This window comes from Equus quagga, chromosome 16 (assembly GCF_021613505.1).
Source record: "Equus quagga isolate Etosha38 chromosome 16, UCLA_HA_Equagga_1.0, whole genome shotgun sequence".
Classification (NCBI taxonomy): Eukaryota; Metazoa; Chordata; class Mammalia; order Perissodactyla; family Equidae; genus Equus; species Equus quagga.
Window position 1 is genome coordinate 65406920 of NC_060282.1, and position 16651 is coordinate 65423570.

At 35.8% G+C, this 16651-nt stretch overlaps 1 protein-coding gene across 2 annotated transcripts in view; it reads right to left on the minus strand.

The window, feature by feature from the left end:
• Positions 1 to 16651, minus strand: part of ARFGEF1 (ADP ribosylation factor guanine nucleotide exchange factor 1) — a 150428-nt gene that overhangs the window by 24722 nt on the left and 109055 nt on the right. For both annotated transcript variants that reach the window (XM_046641682.1, XM_046641683.1), the window contains exons 20-26: positions 15646 to 15774; positions 14567 to 14725; positions 14171 to 14321; positions 9400 to 9490; positions 906 to 946; positions 642 to 811; positions 125 to 276 (exon numbers count right to left, since the gene is read on the minus strand). In XM_046641682.1, coding sequence (XP_046497638.1) covers positions 125 to 276; positions 642 to 811; positions 906 to 946; positions 9400 to 9490; positions 14171 to 14321; positions 14567 to 14725; positions 15646 to 15774 — 893 coding nt within the window. The remainder of the gene's footprint in view (positions 1 to 124; positions 277 to 641; positions 812 to 905; positions 947 to 9399; positions 9491 to 14170; positions 14322 to 14566; positions 14726 to 15645; positions 15775 to 16651) is intronic.

The window sequence follows — 16651 nt, forward strand, 5'->3', positions numbered from 1 at the left end:
TAATTGCTTAGATACCTATACAGATTAAAGTCATCAGTTTTTTTCCCTTCTTCTGTTTTTTCCCCCTGCTTTGGAAACTAATAAGGAACTTTTCTGATACTAAGCAATTCAACAAATCTAATACCTGTTTCGTTTCATTATATGTTCAAAAGGTCTTAAGAAATCCTTCTGGAATCTGAAATTAGCAAGCTCCCCTTTCTCTAAGAACTTCATTGACAGTTGCCTCAAGGAGTCTACTGCAAAAATAGCTACATCTTCATTAGGATTACAGCCAACCTGTAATGGCAACAGAAATGTAGGGCGCTTAATGTCAGCAGTAAAAATCTGTAATTCTTTATTTTTGTTTTAGGAAAAGTATATAATTAACAGCATAAATAGGTAAATCTTGATTCTCCATAAAGGCACTAGGTGTGCTAACAATATTTCTTAATTAAAAAAATGTATTTTAACTAAATTCTTAAAACCTAGAGCAATCATTTCTAAAAAGAAAGACAGGATTCAAAGGATTTTCTAAATTTAATTTAAAAAGTAATGAAAAATTGCTTTGAAAAGGAAAAAAGTCTCAATTAGATTATGAGAAGGAAATTTTAAACAACAAAAAGTATTACAAATGTAAGCAAATTCTAAAATTATTCAAATACCTTATTAAAATGATCTCCAATAACTTCCCAAATTCGAGACCACTGCAATCTTATTCTTCCCATGTTGTAATATGATATTTCTACTATTTTTTGTAGACTAAACATCCTTGGATGTGTAGTGGAAAGTAATTCATCCATAGACACAGCACAGAGCCAACGGACAAAATCCACTATAATATAAATAGATTCATATTTTTTAAGCTTAACTTTCAAGTCGTTTGAACAAAAAGCCAGTTTATAAGTGGAATAAATGTATATACTTACCAATAGCATTTCCATCTAGCCTGGTAGACCCTGTAAATATTCTAAAAGAAAAAGCATAATTCAAAAATTTATAAAGTCTCACTTCTGTTACATCAATTCAAAAATAAGTGGCCTAGGGTACTAGCTACCTTTATCTGTTTAAGGGAAAAAAAAGTCAGGTAGTCAAATGAATACATTTTTATCATACAGTTTAGCAACAAGTAGAGTTTGGATGTTCTCCCCTCTTCCTTTGCATTCAATAATATATTAGAGTAAGAATATATTGTTGTAATTTTATTAGTAAGTTTACAAACACCAGATACATACTTATGAAACTCTAAGAATAAGAAAAATATTATTTGTAAAACTAATAATTGGCACACTATAAAGCAGAAGATTTTTCCTATCTACTAGCATTAATCACGTTCTTAAAATGAAAAATTCTGCTTTATTTTTACAATTAATGTACATTTGATTAGGAAGTTCATTTACATTAAATTACAAGTGATTAAACTGAACCTTGCAAATAATCTCCAACAGTTTAACCAAGAAGTGGCTGAACGACTTTTCTTAGGGCATTCAAGTGCTGAGAGTTAAGCCGTGCTGTCTAGCTTTGCCCCGCCTTCTTCACTGAGCTCTTTTTCAGTGTTTCAGAAGTTTCACAAAAGGTTTCAGCATAAACATTATTAGTCCTCTTTTTTTTAAAGTCTGCATTTTTACCCGTGTTCTAGGTTTGTAACCAAGGGTTTGATGTGACTTCCAGGATGAATCAATATCTCTTAATTCAAAATGTACACCATAGCATTTGCATCGTAAAAAAGAAAGCTTAAAGGCAGGAGCAGGTCAAAGATTAAACCTAGAAATAAAAATAATCTTACACAGAAAAATGAAATATAATGATGTCACCTGAAATTTATATGTCATAAACCAATGTTACCGGAAAACAAAAAATAAACAACAAAAAATAAAAGTAATCATAGTAACAGTAACAGCTACCAACAATCACAGTATTCTAAGTGCTTAATATACATCTCCTCATTTAATAATCACAAATAGCCTGTGAAGTACATACAGGCACACCTCGAAGACACTGCAGGTTTGGTTCCAGACCACCAGAATAAAGTAATTATCACAATAACTTTGAGTGACATGAATTTTTTGGTTTCCCAGTGCATATTAAAGTTATGTTTACACTATACTGTAGTTTATTAAGTGTGCAATAGTATTATATCTTAAAAACACAATATATATACCTTAATTAATAAACATTTCATTGCTAAAAATTGCTAACCATCATCTGAGCCTTCAGCAAGTTGTAGTCTTGCTGCTGGTGGAGGGCCTTGCCTTGATTTTGATGGCTGCTGACGGATTAGAGTGGTGATTGCTGTAGGCTGGGGTGGCTATGGCAATTTCTTTTTTTTTTTTTAAATATTTTATTTTTCCTTTTTCTCTCCAAAGCCCCCTGGTACACAGTCATGTATTTTTAGTTATGGGTCCTTCTAGTTGTGGCATGCAGGACGCTACCTCAGCATGGTTTGATGAGCGGTGCCATGTCTGTGCCCAGGATTTGAACTGGTGAAACCCTGGGCCGAGTGAACTTAACCACTCGGCCATGGGGCCGGCCCCTGGCAATTTCCTAAAACAAGAAAACAATGAAGTTTGCAGCATGGATTGACTCTTCCTTTCATGAATGATTTCTTTGTAGCATGCGATGATGTTTGACAGCATTTTACCCACAGTAGAACTTCTTTCAAAATTGGAGTGTTCTTTCAATCTCTGCTGCTGCTTTATCAACTACATTTATGTAATATTCTAAATCCTTTTTTGTCATTTCAACAATCTTCACAGCATCTTCAGCAGGAGTAGTTTCCATCTCAAGAAACCACTTTCTTTGCTCATCCATAAGAAGCAACTCCTCATCCGTTAAAGTTTTATCATGAGTTTGTAGCAATTCAGTCATATCTTCAGGCTCCAATTCTAATTCTAGTTCTTTTGTTATTTCTACATCTGCAGTTACACCCCCCACTGAAGTCTTGAACGCCTCAAAGTCATCCATCAGGGTTGGAATCAACTTCTTCCAAACTCCTGTTAATGCTGGTATTTTGACTTCTTCCCATGAATCATGAATGTTCTTAATGGCATCTAGAATGGTGAATCCTTTCCAGAAAGTTTTCGATTTACTTTGCCCAGGTCCATCAGAGGAATCACTATCTATGGCAGCTATAGCCTTACAAAATGTATTTCTTAAATAATAAGACTTGAAAGTCGAAACTACTTCTTGATCCATGGGCTGCAGAATGATGTTCTGTTAGCAGGCATGAAAACATTAATCTCGCTGTACCTCTCCATCAGAGCTCTTGGGAGACCAGGTGTACTGTTAAAGAGTAGTAATATTTTGAAAGGAATCTTTTTCTCTGAGGAGCATGTCTCAACAGTGGGCTTAAAATGTTCAGTAGGGCCGGCCCGGTGGCGCAGCAGTTAAGTGCGCACGTTCCACTTCGGCGGGCCGGGGTTCGCAGGTTTGGATCCCAGGTGTAGACATGGCACCACATGGCAAGCTATGCTGTGGTAGGCGTCCCACATATAAAGTAGAGGAAGATGGGCACGGATGTTAGCTCAGGGCCAGTCTTCCTCAGAAACAAAAAAGAAAAAAGAGGAGGATTAGCAAATGTTAGCTCAGGGCTAATCTTCCTCAGGGGGAAAAAAAAATTTCAGTAAACCATGTTGTAAACAGATGTGCTGTCATCCAAGCTGTGTTGTTCCATTTATAGAGCACAGGCAGAATAGACATTGTCATTCTTAAGGATCCTACGATTTCTGGAACGGTAAACGAGCACTGGCTTCAACTTAAAGTCAGCAGCTGCACTGAGCCCCTAACAACAGAGTCAGCCTGTCCTTTGAAGCATTGAAACCAGGCACTGACTTCTTTCTAGCTATGAAAGTCCTAGATGGCATCTTCTTCCAATAGGAGGCTGTTTCATCTACATTGAAAATCTGTTATTTAGTGTAGCCCCTTTCATCAATCATCTCAGCTGGATGTTCTAGATAACCTTCTGCAGCTTCTACACCAGCACCTAGTGCTTCCCCTTGCACCTTCACATTATGGAGACGGCTTCTTTCCTTAAACCTCATGAACCAACCTCTGCTGGCTTCAGACTTTTCTTCTGCAGCTTCCTCACCTCTCTCAGCCTTCACAGAATTGAAGAGAGTTAGGGCTTTGTTCTGGATTAGGCTTTGGCTTAAGGGAACATTGTGGCTGGTTTGATCTTCTATCTAGACCACTAAAACTCTCTCCATATCAGCAATAAGGCTGTTTCGCTTTCTCATCATTCATGTGCTCACTGGAGTAGCACTTTTAATTTCCTTCAAGAACTTTTCCTTTTCATTCACAACTTGGCTAATTGTTTGGAACCAGAGGCCTAACTTTCAGCTTTTCTTGGCTTTCGACGTGCCTTTCTCACTAAGTTTAATCATTTCTAGCTTTTGATTTAAAGTGAGAGACATGGGACTCTTCCTTTCACTTGAACACTTAAAGGCTGCTGTAGGGTTACTACTTGGCCTAATTTCTTTCTTTCTTTTTTTTTAAAGATTGGCCCTGAGCTAACATCTGTCACCAATCTTTTTGTTTCTTCTCCCCAAAACCCCCCAGTACATAGTTATACATTCTAATTGTAGGTCCTTCTAGTTCTGCCATGTGGGAAGCCACCTCAGCATGCCTTGATGAATGGTGGTAGGTCTGTGCCCAGGATCCAAATCAGTGAAACCCTGGGCCACCGAAGCAGAATGTATGAACTTAACCACTTGGCCAGGGGGTCAGCTCCAACTGGCCTAATTTCAATACTGTTGTGTCTCAGGGAATAAGGAGGCTGGAGGAGAGGGAGAGAGATGGGGGAACAGCTGGTGGGTGAGCAGTCAGAACACACATAACATTTATTGATTAAATTCGCTGTCTCATATGGGTGCGGCTGGTGGTGATCCCAAAACAATGACAACAGTAACATCAAAGATCACTGTAACAAATATAATGATAATGAAAAATTTGGAAATATTGCGCGAATTATGAAAATGTGACACAGAGACACAAAGTGAGGAAATGCTGTTGGAAAAATGGCTCCAATAGACTTGCTCGACACAGGGCTGTCACAAACCTTCAATTTGTAAAATACGTAATTATCTGTGAAGCTCAATAAAGCAATGCACAATAAAATGGGGTATGTCTATACTATTATACTCCCAATTTTATAAACATGAAACTGAAACACAAAGATATTTAATAACTTCTTCAAAGTCACAGAACTAGTAAGTGCTAGAGCCAAGCTTCAAACCAAGACCGGCAGACTCCAGATTCCACCCTCTTAATCACTTCACTACACTGTCCCACACTTACCAAAGCAAAACATAATTTCAACACTTAAAACATATTTTAGTTTTTTCTTACTACCACAATCTAAATGTTCTGAGTATATTATGATTTTCTTAACCTCACTGCCCTTGAATGTCTGTCAGTGTGTCCTGGCAATAAGTAACAAAAACGACAGGAAAAACAGCTTAAAAATTGACAACATGGTAACTCAGAATCTGATCTGCTGAAAGACTATCTGGAGATTTTCTATACTGCTCTTGTCAGTAGAACAAAACGACAATTCAAAGATCTGGCTGAAAACACAATCTGGGGGAAAAAATAATAATGGTAAGACCCCCTTTAATCCAGTGGTTAGACTGGATCCAGAAATTAAACATATACAATGCCTACAAAACTCTCAAATAAACAAAAACGAAAATTGGTAGACTACGCATTATAAATGCCATTAACTGATTTCTCAAAACTAGAGGTATTTTCATGAGAGGTATGGATATTTAAAAAGCCACACCCTGAACAGAGGTGAAACTAATAATACAGGAGAAACAACAGGAAAAGGAACAAAAGAAACAACAAAATTTTTTTTTAACTGAAAAGCAAATGGCACAGAGTAAAACGGGTAAAGAAGAGATGGAGATTATATACAAATATAGCGGAAAACAGCAAGAAATTCTCTGAAGCCAGTGAAATGATAGAGAACAAAGGCAACAAGGTCAGAGAAGTAGCATAAGGAATCAAACGGGTTCTGCAGACTCAGGGTGACAGTGGAGGTAGGGTAAGCACACATCCCTGGGAAAGGGCAGTCAAATTCCTACTCACTCCGGTAGCCTCTGACGGGTCACTCTATTTCTAGTAATGTTCCACTGAACATAAGCTATATGGTAGAGCACAGCAGTCTGTGGAAGCATTTAAAGTTAAGCCTTAATATACTAAAGGCAGGAGAACAGAGCTATGTTTCACAAAACCAGTCTATGAAATGAATTCTACACTCCCGCTATGAAAGGCACAGGACAGAAGCATGAGAACTTGTGTGTTAATAAAACACATGCCCTGAAAAGCATGGGTAGGAAAAAAAAATTGATAGAGTACTGCTTCATCCACATAATAGCAATGCAGTAATGGAAAAAAATAAAAAGCTTGACAAATCTTAAAGATTCTGGATCAAATAGACTTTAAACTGCATGCAACATATAGGCAGACTAAAGCATTGTATATGTAAAAAGTTTTCACAGTGACAGTATCAGAGGTAACATTTACTTCTTAGACTTAATTGAAAGATATTTATGAGCAAATGCAGTTGGAGAGGAGCTGTACGTATTTTTTTTTTTTTTGAAAGGAAGATTAGCCCTGAGCTAACATCTGCTGCCAATCCTCCTCTTTTTTTTTTTTTTTTTTTTTTTTTAAAGATTTTATTTTTTCCTTTTTCTCCCCAAAGCCCCCCGGTACATAGTTGTGTATTCTTTGTTGTGGGTTCTTCTAGTTGTGGCATGTGGGACGCTGCCTCAGCGTGGTTCGACGAGCAGTGTCATGTCCGCGCCCAGGATTCGAACCAACGAAACACTGGGCCGCCTGCAGCGGAGCGCGCGAACTTAACCGCTCGGCCACGGGGCCAGCCCCCAATCCTCCTCTTTTTGCTGAGGAAGCCTGGCCCTGAGCTAACATCCATGCCCATCTTCCTCTACTTTATACATGGGACACGTACCACAGCATGACTTGCGAAGCAGTGCCATGTCCACACCCGGGATCCAAACTGGCGAACCCTGGGCCTTCGAAGCGGAATGTGTGAATTTAATCACTGTGCCACCAGGCTGGCCCCTGTACGTATTTTCTAATAGATGAATGTTCTCAAGTATGCAATGAGTCAGTATAAAGCTAGATCTGGTGTGTCTAAAAAACTGTAATAAAACAAAACTATGGTGCTAAGTAACTGTTTTTTTAACTTTTAGAGGTAAATCTTTTCTAGACAAAGTCTATCCCTGCACAGTTTAGTAATACTTACGAAATTGGTCTAGTTTAGCAATGCCTAGCAAATTCTAACCTAGTAAATCCTAGAGGATCAGGTACTCAAGATGAAAGTGCCCAATATTCTCCTAAATTCTACTACACAGGATTCCTAATACAAAAGTAGAGATAATTAGAAAACTTCATCATCTTAAAGTTTTTAATAGAATGACATTTTTTCTGTTAAGAAACAAAAGCTATAAATAATTAAGCCAAGAATTACTTTTCATGTATAGATCCTATAACTTCTTGTAACAGATTATTGAGAACAGTAGGCCTAAGGACAGGAAAATAACATTTTTGTTGGACAAGTATAGAACTTTCCAGGATGATTCCTGACAATATTCTCACCACTGCCTTGAATACCAGATTATTTCACTGAGTTGGCTTATGGGCTAGAGTCAGAATATTACATATGACAATAAACTCAGACATTCAGAAAGGAATTCAGAAGAAATTTAATGAGAAAGTGAAACACACCACACAAGAATAATATAATCTTGCAATAAATCAAAGATGTAACTTTTAATTCTTTCACTATAAGCAAAAATTTAAATATTGAGGTTTTGTATAAAATTATATTGGATTTATGTTTGTAGAAGTATCTGGTGATGATGAGTTTGAGACGTCAAAGTACTAACAGAATTTGTGCTACGATTCCTTTGACATAGCAGAAATTTTTAAAACAGAAAGGCATATCATTTGTTCCAATGAGTGACATGTCTTCCCATAACAAACAGCAGATAGCAGAATAAATCAGAACTGGGTATGGTCATATAAAGTATATTATGAAACAGAAATAGTAGGTAAAATGTTGATTCTTGCTGGAACAGATTATCATAATGATGTTAAGATGATTTTCTGGAAGGCAAGAAAATCTTTTAGAAGAAAGCTACCCTGGCAGCAGAAGGGCAGATATGACACTGCTCTGGAGTCGTACATGCAGGCCTACAGTGGAAAGGTTAAGAGTACACACTCAGATATGCTGCCTGAGCGCACGTTCTGAGGCCATTCCTCAAAATGCTCTATGAATGAAATGGTTACTGCAATAATCAAGACAAGATTAGCCTGGTTGTGGGGATGAGCAAGTTATTTAATCACCCATTGTCTCAGTTTCCTCATTTGTAAATTGAGGAGAATAATAAAACCCATCTTGAGGCTGCTGATAGGATTAATGAAGTAATACATGGAAAGCCTTCGAGTTATACAGTAGGTATAAGATGACACAATCTTTAACCTTCACAACAAAAAGACAAATGAGCTCCTTCCCCTTTAAAAAAAAAAAAAAAAAGGACAGCAAGTGGATATTAACAATTCCTTTCAAGGAAAAAGTTCCAGTTAGTATTTCCAGGGTCAGCAGCCACTGAACACTCTAGTTCTGTCTGTACTTAGAGTAAAAAGCTTTATCTGAAGCAAAGTAAAATCATGGATCAGCATGAGTCTCCAAGCACCAAGGAAAGACTATAGTACAAATTATATTTTTGAAAGTTTCCATCAGAAGTCGTAAAAAATGTCAGTCATGTAAAATGTTAAATTTCAATTATCTGGGATTCATATGAAAAAGGCTAATCTCCAGAAGAACACTAGATATTGTTCTACATACTGGGATTTTAAAAATCTGAAATAAACTAAATATTACATAGTAAAATAAACCACAGTATGCATTTTCTTTTAGAAAACAAACTAAAAACAAGGAATACCTAGTAACGCATATAATATACAAATTCTAAAGGCCTTTCCAAAGAAGCTTATAATGAGAATTGCCAGTAAATCTCTTCATTTTACCATTATGCAGTCCTTTATCATGGACTCAGAAAGACAAATTATACTCTATTTTCAAAGAGGGATTATAAGGGGGGTAAGTTTTATATAAAGGAAATAAAACATTTGTATTTTTTATCAAGGTTACTATTTTAAATGCCCACTAATATCTACTGTAACTTAAATTTTATACTGTTTATCTTCTTCCATATTCTATGATCTAAAAAGAAAAATTATAGGTACCTTATCATCTAAATCACAGCATATCACAGTATAGTAAGGAAGTTATTTTGGCAATAATTTTTTATCTTTTCACTACTGAGGAAAATATATCTAAATGCTATAGAATTAAAACAGTATTCATCTGAAAAGGGAATAAAATGAGTACCTTACCTATCTACAGCAACAACAACACTTTGAGAACTGGTTTCTCCAATGGATTCCTGAATACTTGCTATCTGCTTCCAGTCCACATTTCCTCCAACTACCACACATAAAAGAAAGTCATTTCAGTTTGAAAATAATTCAGTGGAAGAATACACTTACAAATCTAAAACACATTTATGAAATCAATTATTTTCCTAACGAAAGAAATAAAACTTTGGGTGAACAATTCTTGTGGCATCAGTGACCTTTATCAAGGCCAAATGTGCTTAATAAGCTACACTAAGTCGTATAACAGACATGGTTATAAAGACATAAACTGTGCTTGCAAAGATTGCACAAATTAGGGGCACTGAGAATTTAGATCACAAAATTAATGACATTATGCATAATTTTCTTTAATGCTTAAGAAACAGAGCACTACCCCCAGTTTCAATGATACCTTCTTAAGATGATTCCAAATTCCATATAATTAGGTCTCCCCTATCATTTAATCTCCAGTCCCCTGTTTACAAATGCTTATTGGAAATTCTACCTGTATGGTCTACCATCCTCTCATTCAAGAGTCACTTATCTCTTCCCCCAAAAGAGTGGTGCCATGTTTTCAACAGGAGAACAACAAACCCCAGTTTTCAAACACTTAATTTACAAACATCTTTGATATCCTTCCCTTCCTCCACTAGTCACTAAGTCTTTCTTTTGACCTGTTTTTCCTATCATTCATTCATTTTCCTTCCTACTCAGTTTCAATTCTTGTAATTAGGCGTATTTACGAGTTGTCTGAATGCTTTCCCTGCCGCTATTTTTCCCCTCTTCAAGCTCTGCTTCATTCTCCTGCCAGATTAATCTTCCTAGATCATCACTTTCATTTTGCTTACTACTACTTTCAAACAAAGTATAAACTTTTCAGCCTAGTGTGTAAGGCACTTCCCTTCAACATTCTAGCCAGTAGGTGCCTCTTGTCAGCACATCTCTTAACTATCTAAAACTTACCTACCAAGACCCAATTTGAATACTCAAAGAAGGATTCCTCTCCATTGTTCTCACCTTCCACTGAACTAAGTATTTACTTAAATAAGTGCTGCTCAAATCAGAATTTCTGTCATACAGTTTCATATAAATTTCTTCAGGTGTGTTACTGTTGCCTTCTCAGCAAGATGAAAAGTTCTCTAACGTTAGGAACCAAGTCATACACATATTTGTGTATGCGTCTACCTTACTCAATAATAAGTCCAAAGCAGATGCTCAACAAATACTTGTTGACTTGACTCAGTGGACACTCAATAAATGCCCTTAATTCATATGCTTGCATTCACAAACATAATGATGATGTTATTTAAACCAGCTGAACTCAAATTCTATTCCAGATACTGAACAATGTGAAAAAGATGTGATCCCTGTCCCCACAGAGTTAATAATTTATCAGTAGAGACAGACTTACAACCTACTTTAACATAACGTAATGATTATTTCACGGCTTACATGAATTACATATAAGTTTTGCTAAACAGAAATAATTTTGATAGGGGAAGGGAGAATGTGGGTGTTAGCTCTTGGAAAGGCCTCACATATATGCTAAAGGATTAATTCAAATCGGAAGTAGAAGGACCATGATGTGGGAAAGGAGGAAGAAGGAAAAGCAATTCAGGTAGAAGGAGCAGCATATACAAAGCAATGGAAGTAGGGAAGTGAACACAATGCTTTAACAAACTTGGGTGTCACCACAATGGAGGGCTTGGCAGGGGACAAGGAAGAAGGGAGAGAACAGTAGTACTGGACGAAGCTGAAAAGAGACTAGAAATAGAACGTGAAAAACTTTGACTGTCATGTTTAATGTACTACTTTTGAAATCTATTAGACCGTTTAGAAGACTGACGTGATCCAATCTATCTGTGGAAAATAATTCTGGTAATATCTGGAGAACACAGTAACTAACAGGAAGAGATACTGGAGCCAGAGAGACAAATTAAGAGTCTATTTCTATAATACAAGTGAACATGGATGAAAGCCTGAAATAAATGACAGAGAGTTGAGGTAGTAGGGAAATAATGTCAAGCAACATGAAGTTGTAGTACATTATAGGAATTTAATGAATAAAAATCTGTGAGAAAAAATAACGACAATCACCACATAACTCCCTTTGAGTATCAACTGAATGATCTTCTTATAGAGCTTTCTATACCTTTTATATTTAAATATACTAGTTTTTAATCATTAATAATAAAGATATTTAGAGGGATCAAAGAATATACAAAATGTCTAGCAATCCAAAGAACCTACTTCACAAATATGTGAAATCTTTCAAAGATCTGTATGACAGTATAACATAATAAGCTAATAATTTCAGTTTTACCAAATTATTCAAAAGCACAAATATTTAGGTTAACTAAGACCAAAGATGTAGGTGTGAATATTTGCTTAAGATTTATATGACCAAGCCACTGAGTTTTTAACCTTTAATATATACCTTAAAAGAATAGTATGCATATGGTTCAAATCAATAATCACATGCTACATATTCTTAATAACTAAAAGTTTCATGTTTCCAAAAAAGTCAAAGTACAGACTTATATCCTATCAGTCAAAAAGTCAGATAAATATATACTCAGCCCTATTAACTTGGTTACATGGAATACTTGGTGCATGGATGCTGCTAATAAAGCAGGATATTAACTTATTTTAGAAAATACACACATACACACACATATACATAGAGACTAGACCAGCTCGATTATCTGTACCACATCTTCTTCCAGCTTAAATTCTGACTATAGCGTCCTGCTGAAGAAAGCATCTCCTGTCTAAGTAGATGACAGGGCACAGATGGACAGGAGCAGACATCTGCCACATTGGGCTATCTGGTAACCAATAAGAGGGCCTGAAGGGAGGGCTTTGCCTAACAGGGGCCAAGTCAACAGACTGGCTCCCTTTAGGATGTAGACTCAAAAATGAGAGACTTGATCAATCAGGAGTGAGTGGAGAATGGAGAAGGCCCAAAAGAGAAGTAGATGATATAAGAGAAAGCCTAGATAACACATGAAAGAGAGGTGGAAGAGTATGGCTGGTCACTTGAGTGGCTTGGAAGCCTGAAATTTTTGTTTTATTTCCACTTTGAAAATGTGTATATTTTTATGTAAATTCCCTTTTCCTGCAGGGAGAAGACAGGCCATCTCATATACTTGCAACCTAGGTAGCACAACAGCAGAGTGATCAAATTAATTTTAACTTGCTTTCAAGTATACTAGTAAACGTTATCAGCAAGTATCATTATTTCTCTTGTGTGACTGAAACTTTTATAAGATAAAATATTCCACTGGTGTTTTATTTTTAGTGTAACCTACTTCTGTTACTTGCCAAAACTGAGCCTTGGAAATTTGCACCTCTCATTATTTTGGCCCTCCTACACTCCCTAAGCCTTTAAAAAAAAGAAAAGAAAAAAAGGCTTTCAAAAGCTATCAATGCCCATTCATTTCACTTGCCTGTAAATTTATTCATCTTTATCTCACATTACTTTCTGGAGTAATTATAGTTCTAATGTGCTGAGTTAGATTTTCAGGTTGCATAAGTCACCATGTAGGTACTCAGGGAGTTCTAAACCCTGCTGCTGGGTTACCAAGTTATTAGGTCCTCACCAGCACCTCCCAGAACCACAGCACCTAAGATAGAAATGAGGTACAGACTGCACTGCAGGCTGCCACAGTTGGGTTACCACTGGGAACTAATTGTTCCCAGTCGAACTTGAAGCCACACCATAGTCCTGGTCTTTACTTCTTTCCCTATAGATTATTCTTCAAGCTTGAAATTCTTTTGGATTTCCTAAAAAGTTTTATTGCAAGCAACAATAAGAGAAATCATTAAAAGATAAAAACACAGAAAATACCCAGAAATATAATGTTACAATGCAAAGCCTTTAGAAGGTAAATATTACTAAATCTCAGATGTATTCCTTTCTGCTCTAAGCCCTGTTTCTAGATTTCTTGGTTGGAAGTAAGGTGAAGATGGATAGAGACTAATCCAGACACCACTAATATACCAGCCACTGTACTAAGCTTATTTGTACATACTCTTATCTAATCCTAACAACTCTGTAAGTAGATATTACCATTAGTACGCAAAAGAGAAAACCGAAGGTCAGAGAGTTAAAATAACTTGCACACAGTAAGGAAGAAACACAGAAAAATTCACACCCAGAAGTATAGCACTCAAAGTCAAAGACAGTCTAACCTTTACTTCTTCCCTGGTGGAACCCTTCCCATTTATGACTAAAAATGTACTGTCTTTGGTTGTTCTGTATCCATTTTCACTAATAATTCCCTTTGTTCTATTGGGTTAAATCTGGAAGTTTCTGGCCATACTGAGCACACAGGGAACCGTGGGAAAGTGTCCATATTGGCTGAAGAGTTTGGTTAGATCTGCACACTGCCTTTAAAAAATCTGAAGGTGAATGTTTTCTCCAGTTACCCCAACTATTGATCATCTTATAGAAGCCTTTACTCATTTAAGTTACTTGTTTAGTCTTAAAAGCAGGTGATTTTAAATTGCACCCTTCTCTCACTCCCAAATATGAGATTAAGACTATAAGGGTCATTTAACACTGCAAACTAAACCAGGGAAAAAGACTGAGTTCTCTAGTCATCTATGTTTTTCCTCATAAGGTTAGCCAAAAGGCATAATATCATCTCTCTCTAATTACATTTAATTGCTATGATAAAATTACATACACTGAGCAAGTCAAGAACAATTTTTGATACTTTATAAAAATAATTTAAAAAATTCTTACCCAGACCCAGACCCACAAATTCATCAGGAGCCTGATCTTTTGTTCCAGTTAGAGATCCTTCTCTACCTCTCACTGTTCCAGAAATGTATCGAGGTTTCACTCCAGTTCCTATGAGTTGTGCAAGCTCCAACTGACTGATGCACTTCAGAATCTGAATTATGAAAAGGAAAAAAAAAATTAAATTCCATGTTAGAAATGTTTACAAAAATATTTAAAAGCATGCAGCTAGGATTTAAACATAGGCTACATTATAAATCACTATAAAAGCTAAATGTACTTATTTCGAATGTACTGAATGAATTTTCTCCCAAACACTTAGGCATATCAGTGATAGAACATTTAGCATTAGCTCATTTTATGAAGCAAATTGCAAAGTTGAAAATAAAGCGCTTATACCTCATGCCATGAATTTCCTAAATAATTTCCATCTGTATGAGCCACTGTGATAAGTGTTTTTATTGTGTCAATGTTCTTCTGTTTCATTTCAGTAATACCAGAACTCACTGTAAGTAAGGTAAATCGTGCTAGTGCCTGGACATACGCATCTCTTTCCAGCTATAAAAAAGAGGAAAGTATATTTACGTGGTTGTAAACACAAGAGAGTGATCTCTACTTCTCTATGGATAAACTCTGTTAACTTGTTTAGCAAGTTTTTAACTGACAAGTCATGAATTACATACACTACCACAAACTACAGTTTTTAAAATTTTCAGATGATAAATGAAGCAGCAAAGGATGAATTTCTAAAATCCAAAACCAATGGAGATGTCAAATCAAGATGAGATTTTAGTGATAACAAATGAATTCATATAGTAAAAAAAAATTCATTGAGCACTTAAATCTCAAGTACTGTGTAGACGAGCAGAAATCTGATTTATAGATTTGCTCATCTTTTCTCTACAGCCACGTTGTGCTATTTTTAAGACATAACATTCATAATGAAATGTGAAATGGGTTTTAAAAAAGAAAGCAAGCAATCTTTGGCTAAAATTGATTATCAAACAAAGCATATAAATTACTAGAAGGGACTGTCTTCAAGAAAACTGTGTACCAGATACTTGGTTCTCTTAATTTGTTCTTAGACTTAGGTAAAGTTATAAAGTGAGATATATATATAAATAAAATATGAAAAAATATACAATATGATTCAATAAATACAAACATGCAATATATTTCAATACAATATTCAAATTAACATTTAGGAATTCAAAGTCTTGGAAACTTTGTATGTAGCTAACATTCTACAGAGAAAATAACTGCAAACCAAAGTTCTGATGATGAATTTTAGACACATCGGTATAGAACTACTCCCGTCACAACTTTTTGGAAACTTAAACATTAAGACATTTAAATTCCATCAGAAACTTGAAATTAGTTCGTAATAATTCAGACATAAAAAAATAATTTAAACTACAGTAACAGCATAAGTAATTTACATTTTCCACACTGGCTACCAAGGCAAAATTCTTTGTTACCTGAATGCTGAAAATGCATGCAATTCTGATTGCACATCTTATACCTTCCAGGCAAAGAGAGGCTACTTCAGTATCGTCACAATCTTGTAGACCCACACTGAATGCAGCCAGAAAGGGTGTCCAAGCCAACTAGAAAAATTGAAAATTTAAAACATGGACATCAAGTGATAATTAAATTTTACAATAATACTACATTAATATTTCTCAAAGCTTTCACACAATAAATGATTTGAGGAAGTTCTGAAAAAAAGCAATGAGTTTCTCGGCAGCTATTTGGAAAGTTTTCTTAGACAAAGGGGAAAAACTATATAATGCTTCCTGGGCTTAAATAAGTGGGAGAGCAAGACTGTAATCAGTAGATGACCCTGGCATATTTTAAGCACACGATCTATAACTTATTCACATCAATAAAAAATGGGAATAGTCAACATTCATAAATATTAGTTTTACCCCTGGTTTCAGAACTCATCTCTCTGTAAGCTTTGTCTCTTGCAATATTTCACGGACTTTTTATTTCCAAGAAAATCCTTTCAGTCATTTTCCTACTTGCAACAATTACATTATTCTCTTTTCCTTAAGCCTGCTCCCTAGACATCATCTAGCCTTACTTCTTTTGTAGCCAAATATTTTACATTGAGATATCAGTGACATCTCTGGTTCCAAGTTGGACAAGACTTATATTGGCATATGCATGTGTATGCGTGCAACTGCAATGTCTGAAGCAAGAGAATTTGCTGCTTTTAATAAGTCATGATGATGCAAAACTATGTATCCATACAGATGAAAAATGCTTATACCAGTGTGCTACAGAAATGACAACTGAAATTTTCTAAAGATCTAAAAAGCTTTTAGCATTAAGAAAAACAGAATTACCAAAGCTTTGCTTATGTCAGAAAGTTTAGAGGTAAAAGTTTATAATCCCTAAAAAGGGCACATAAGCCACAGTACCTAACTTCTAGTCCTAATGTTGCCATTTATTTAATCTCTCTGAACCTCCCATTTCTTC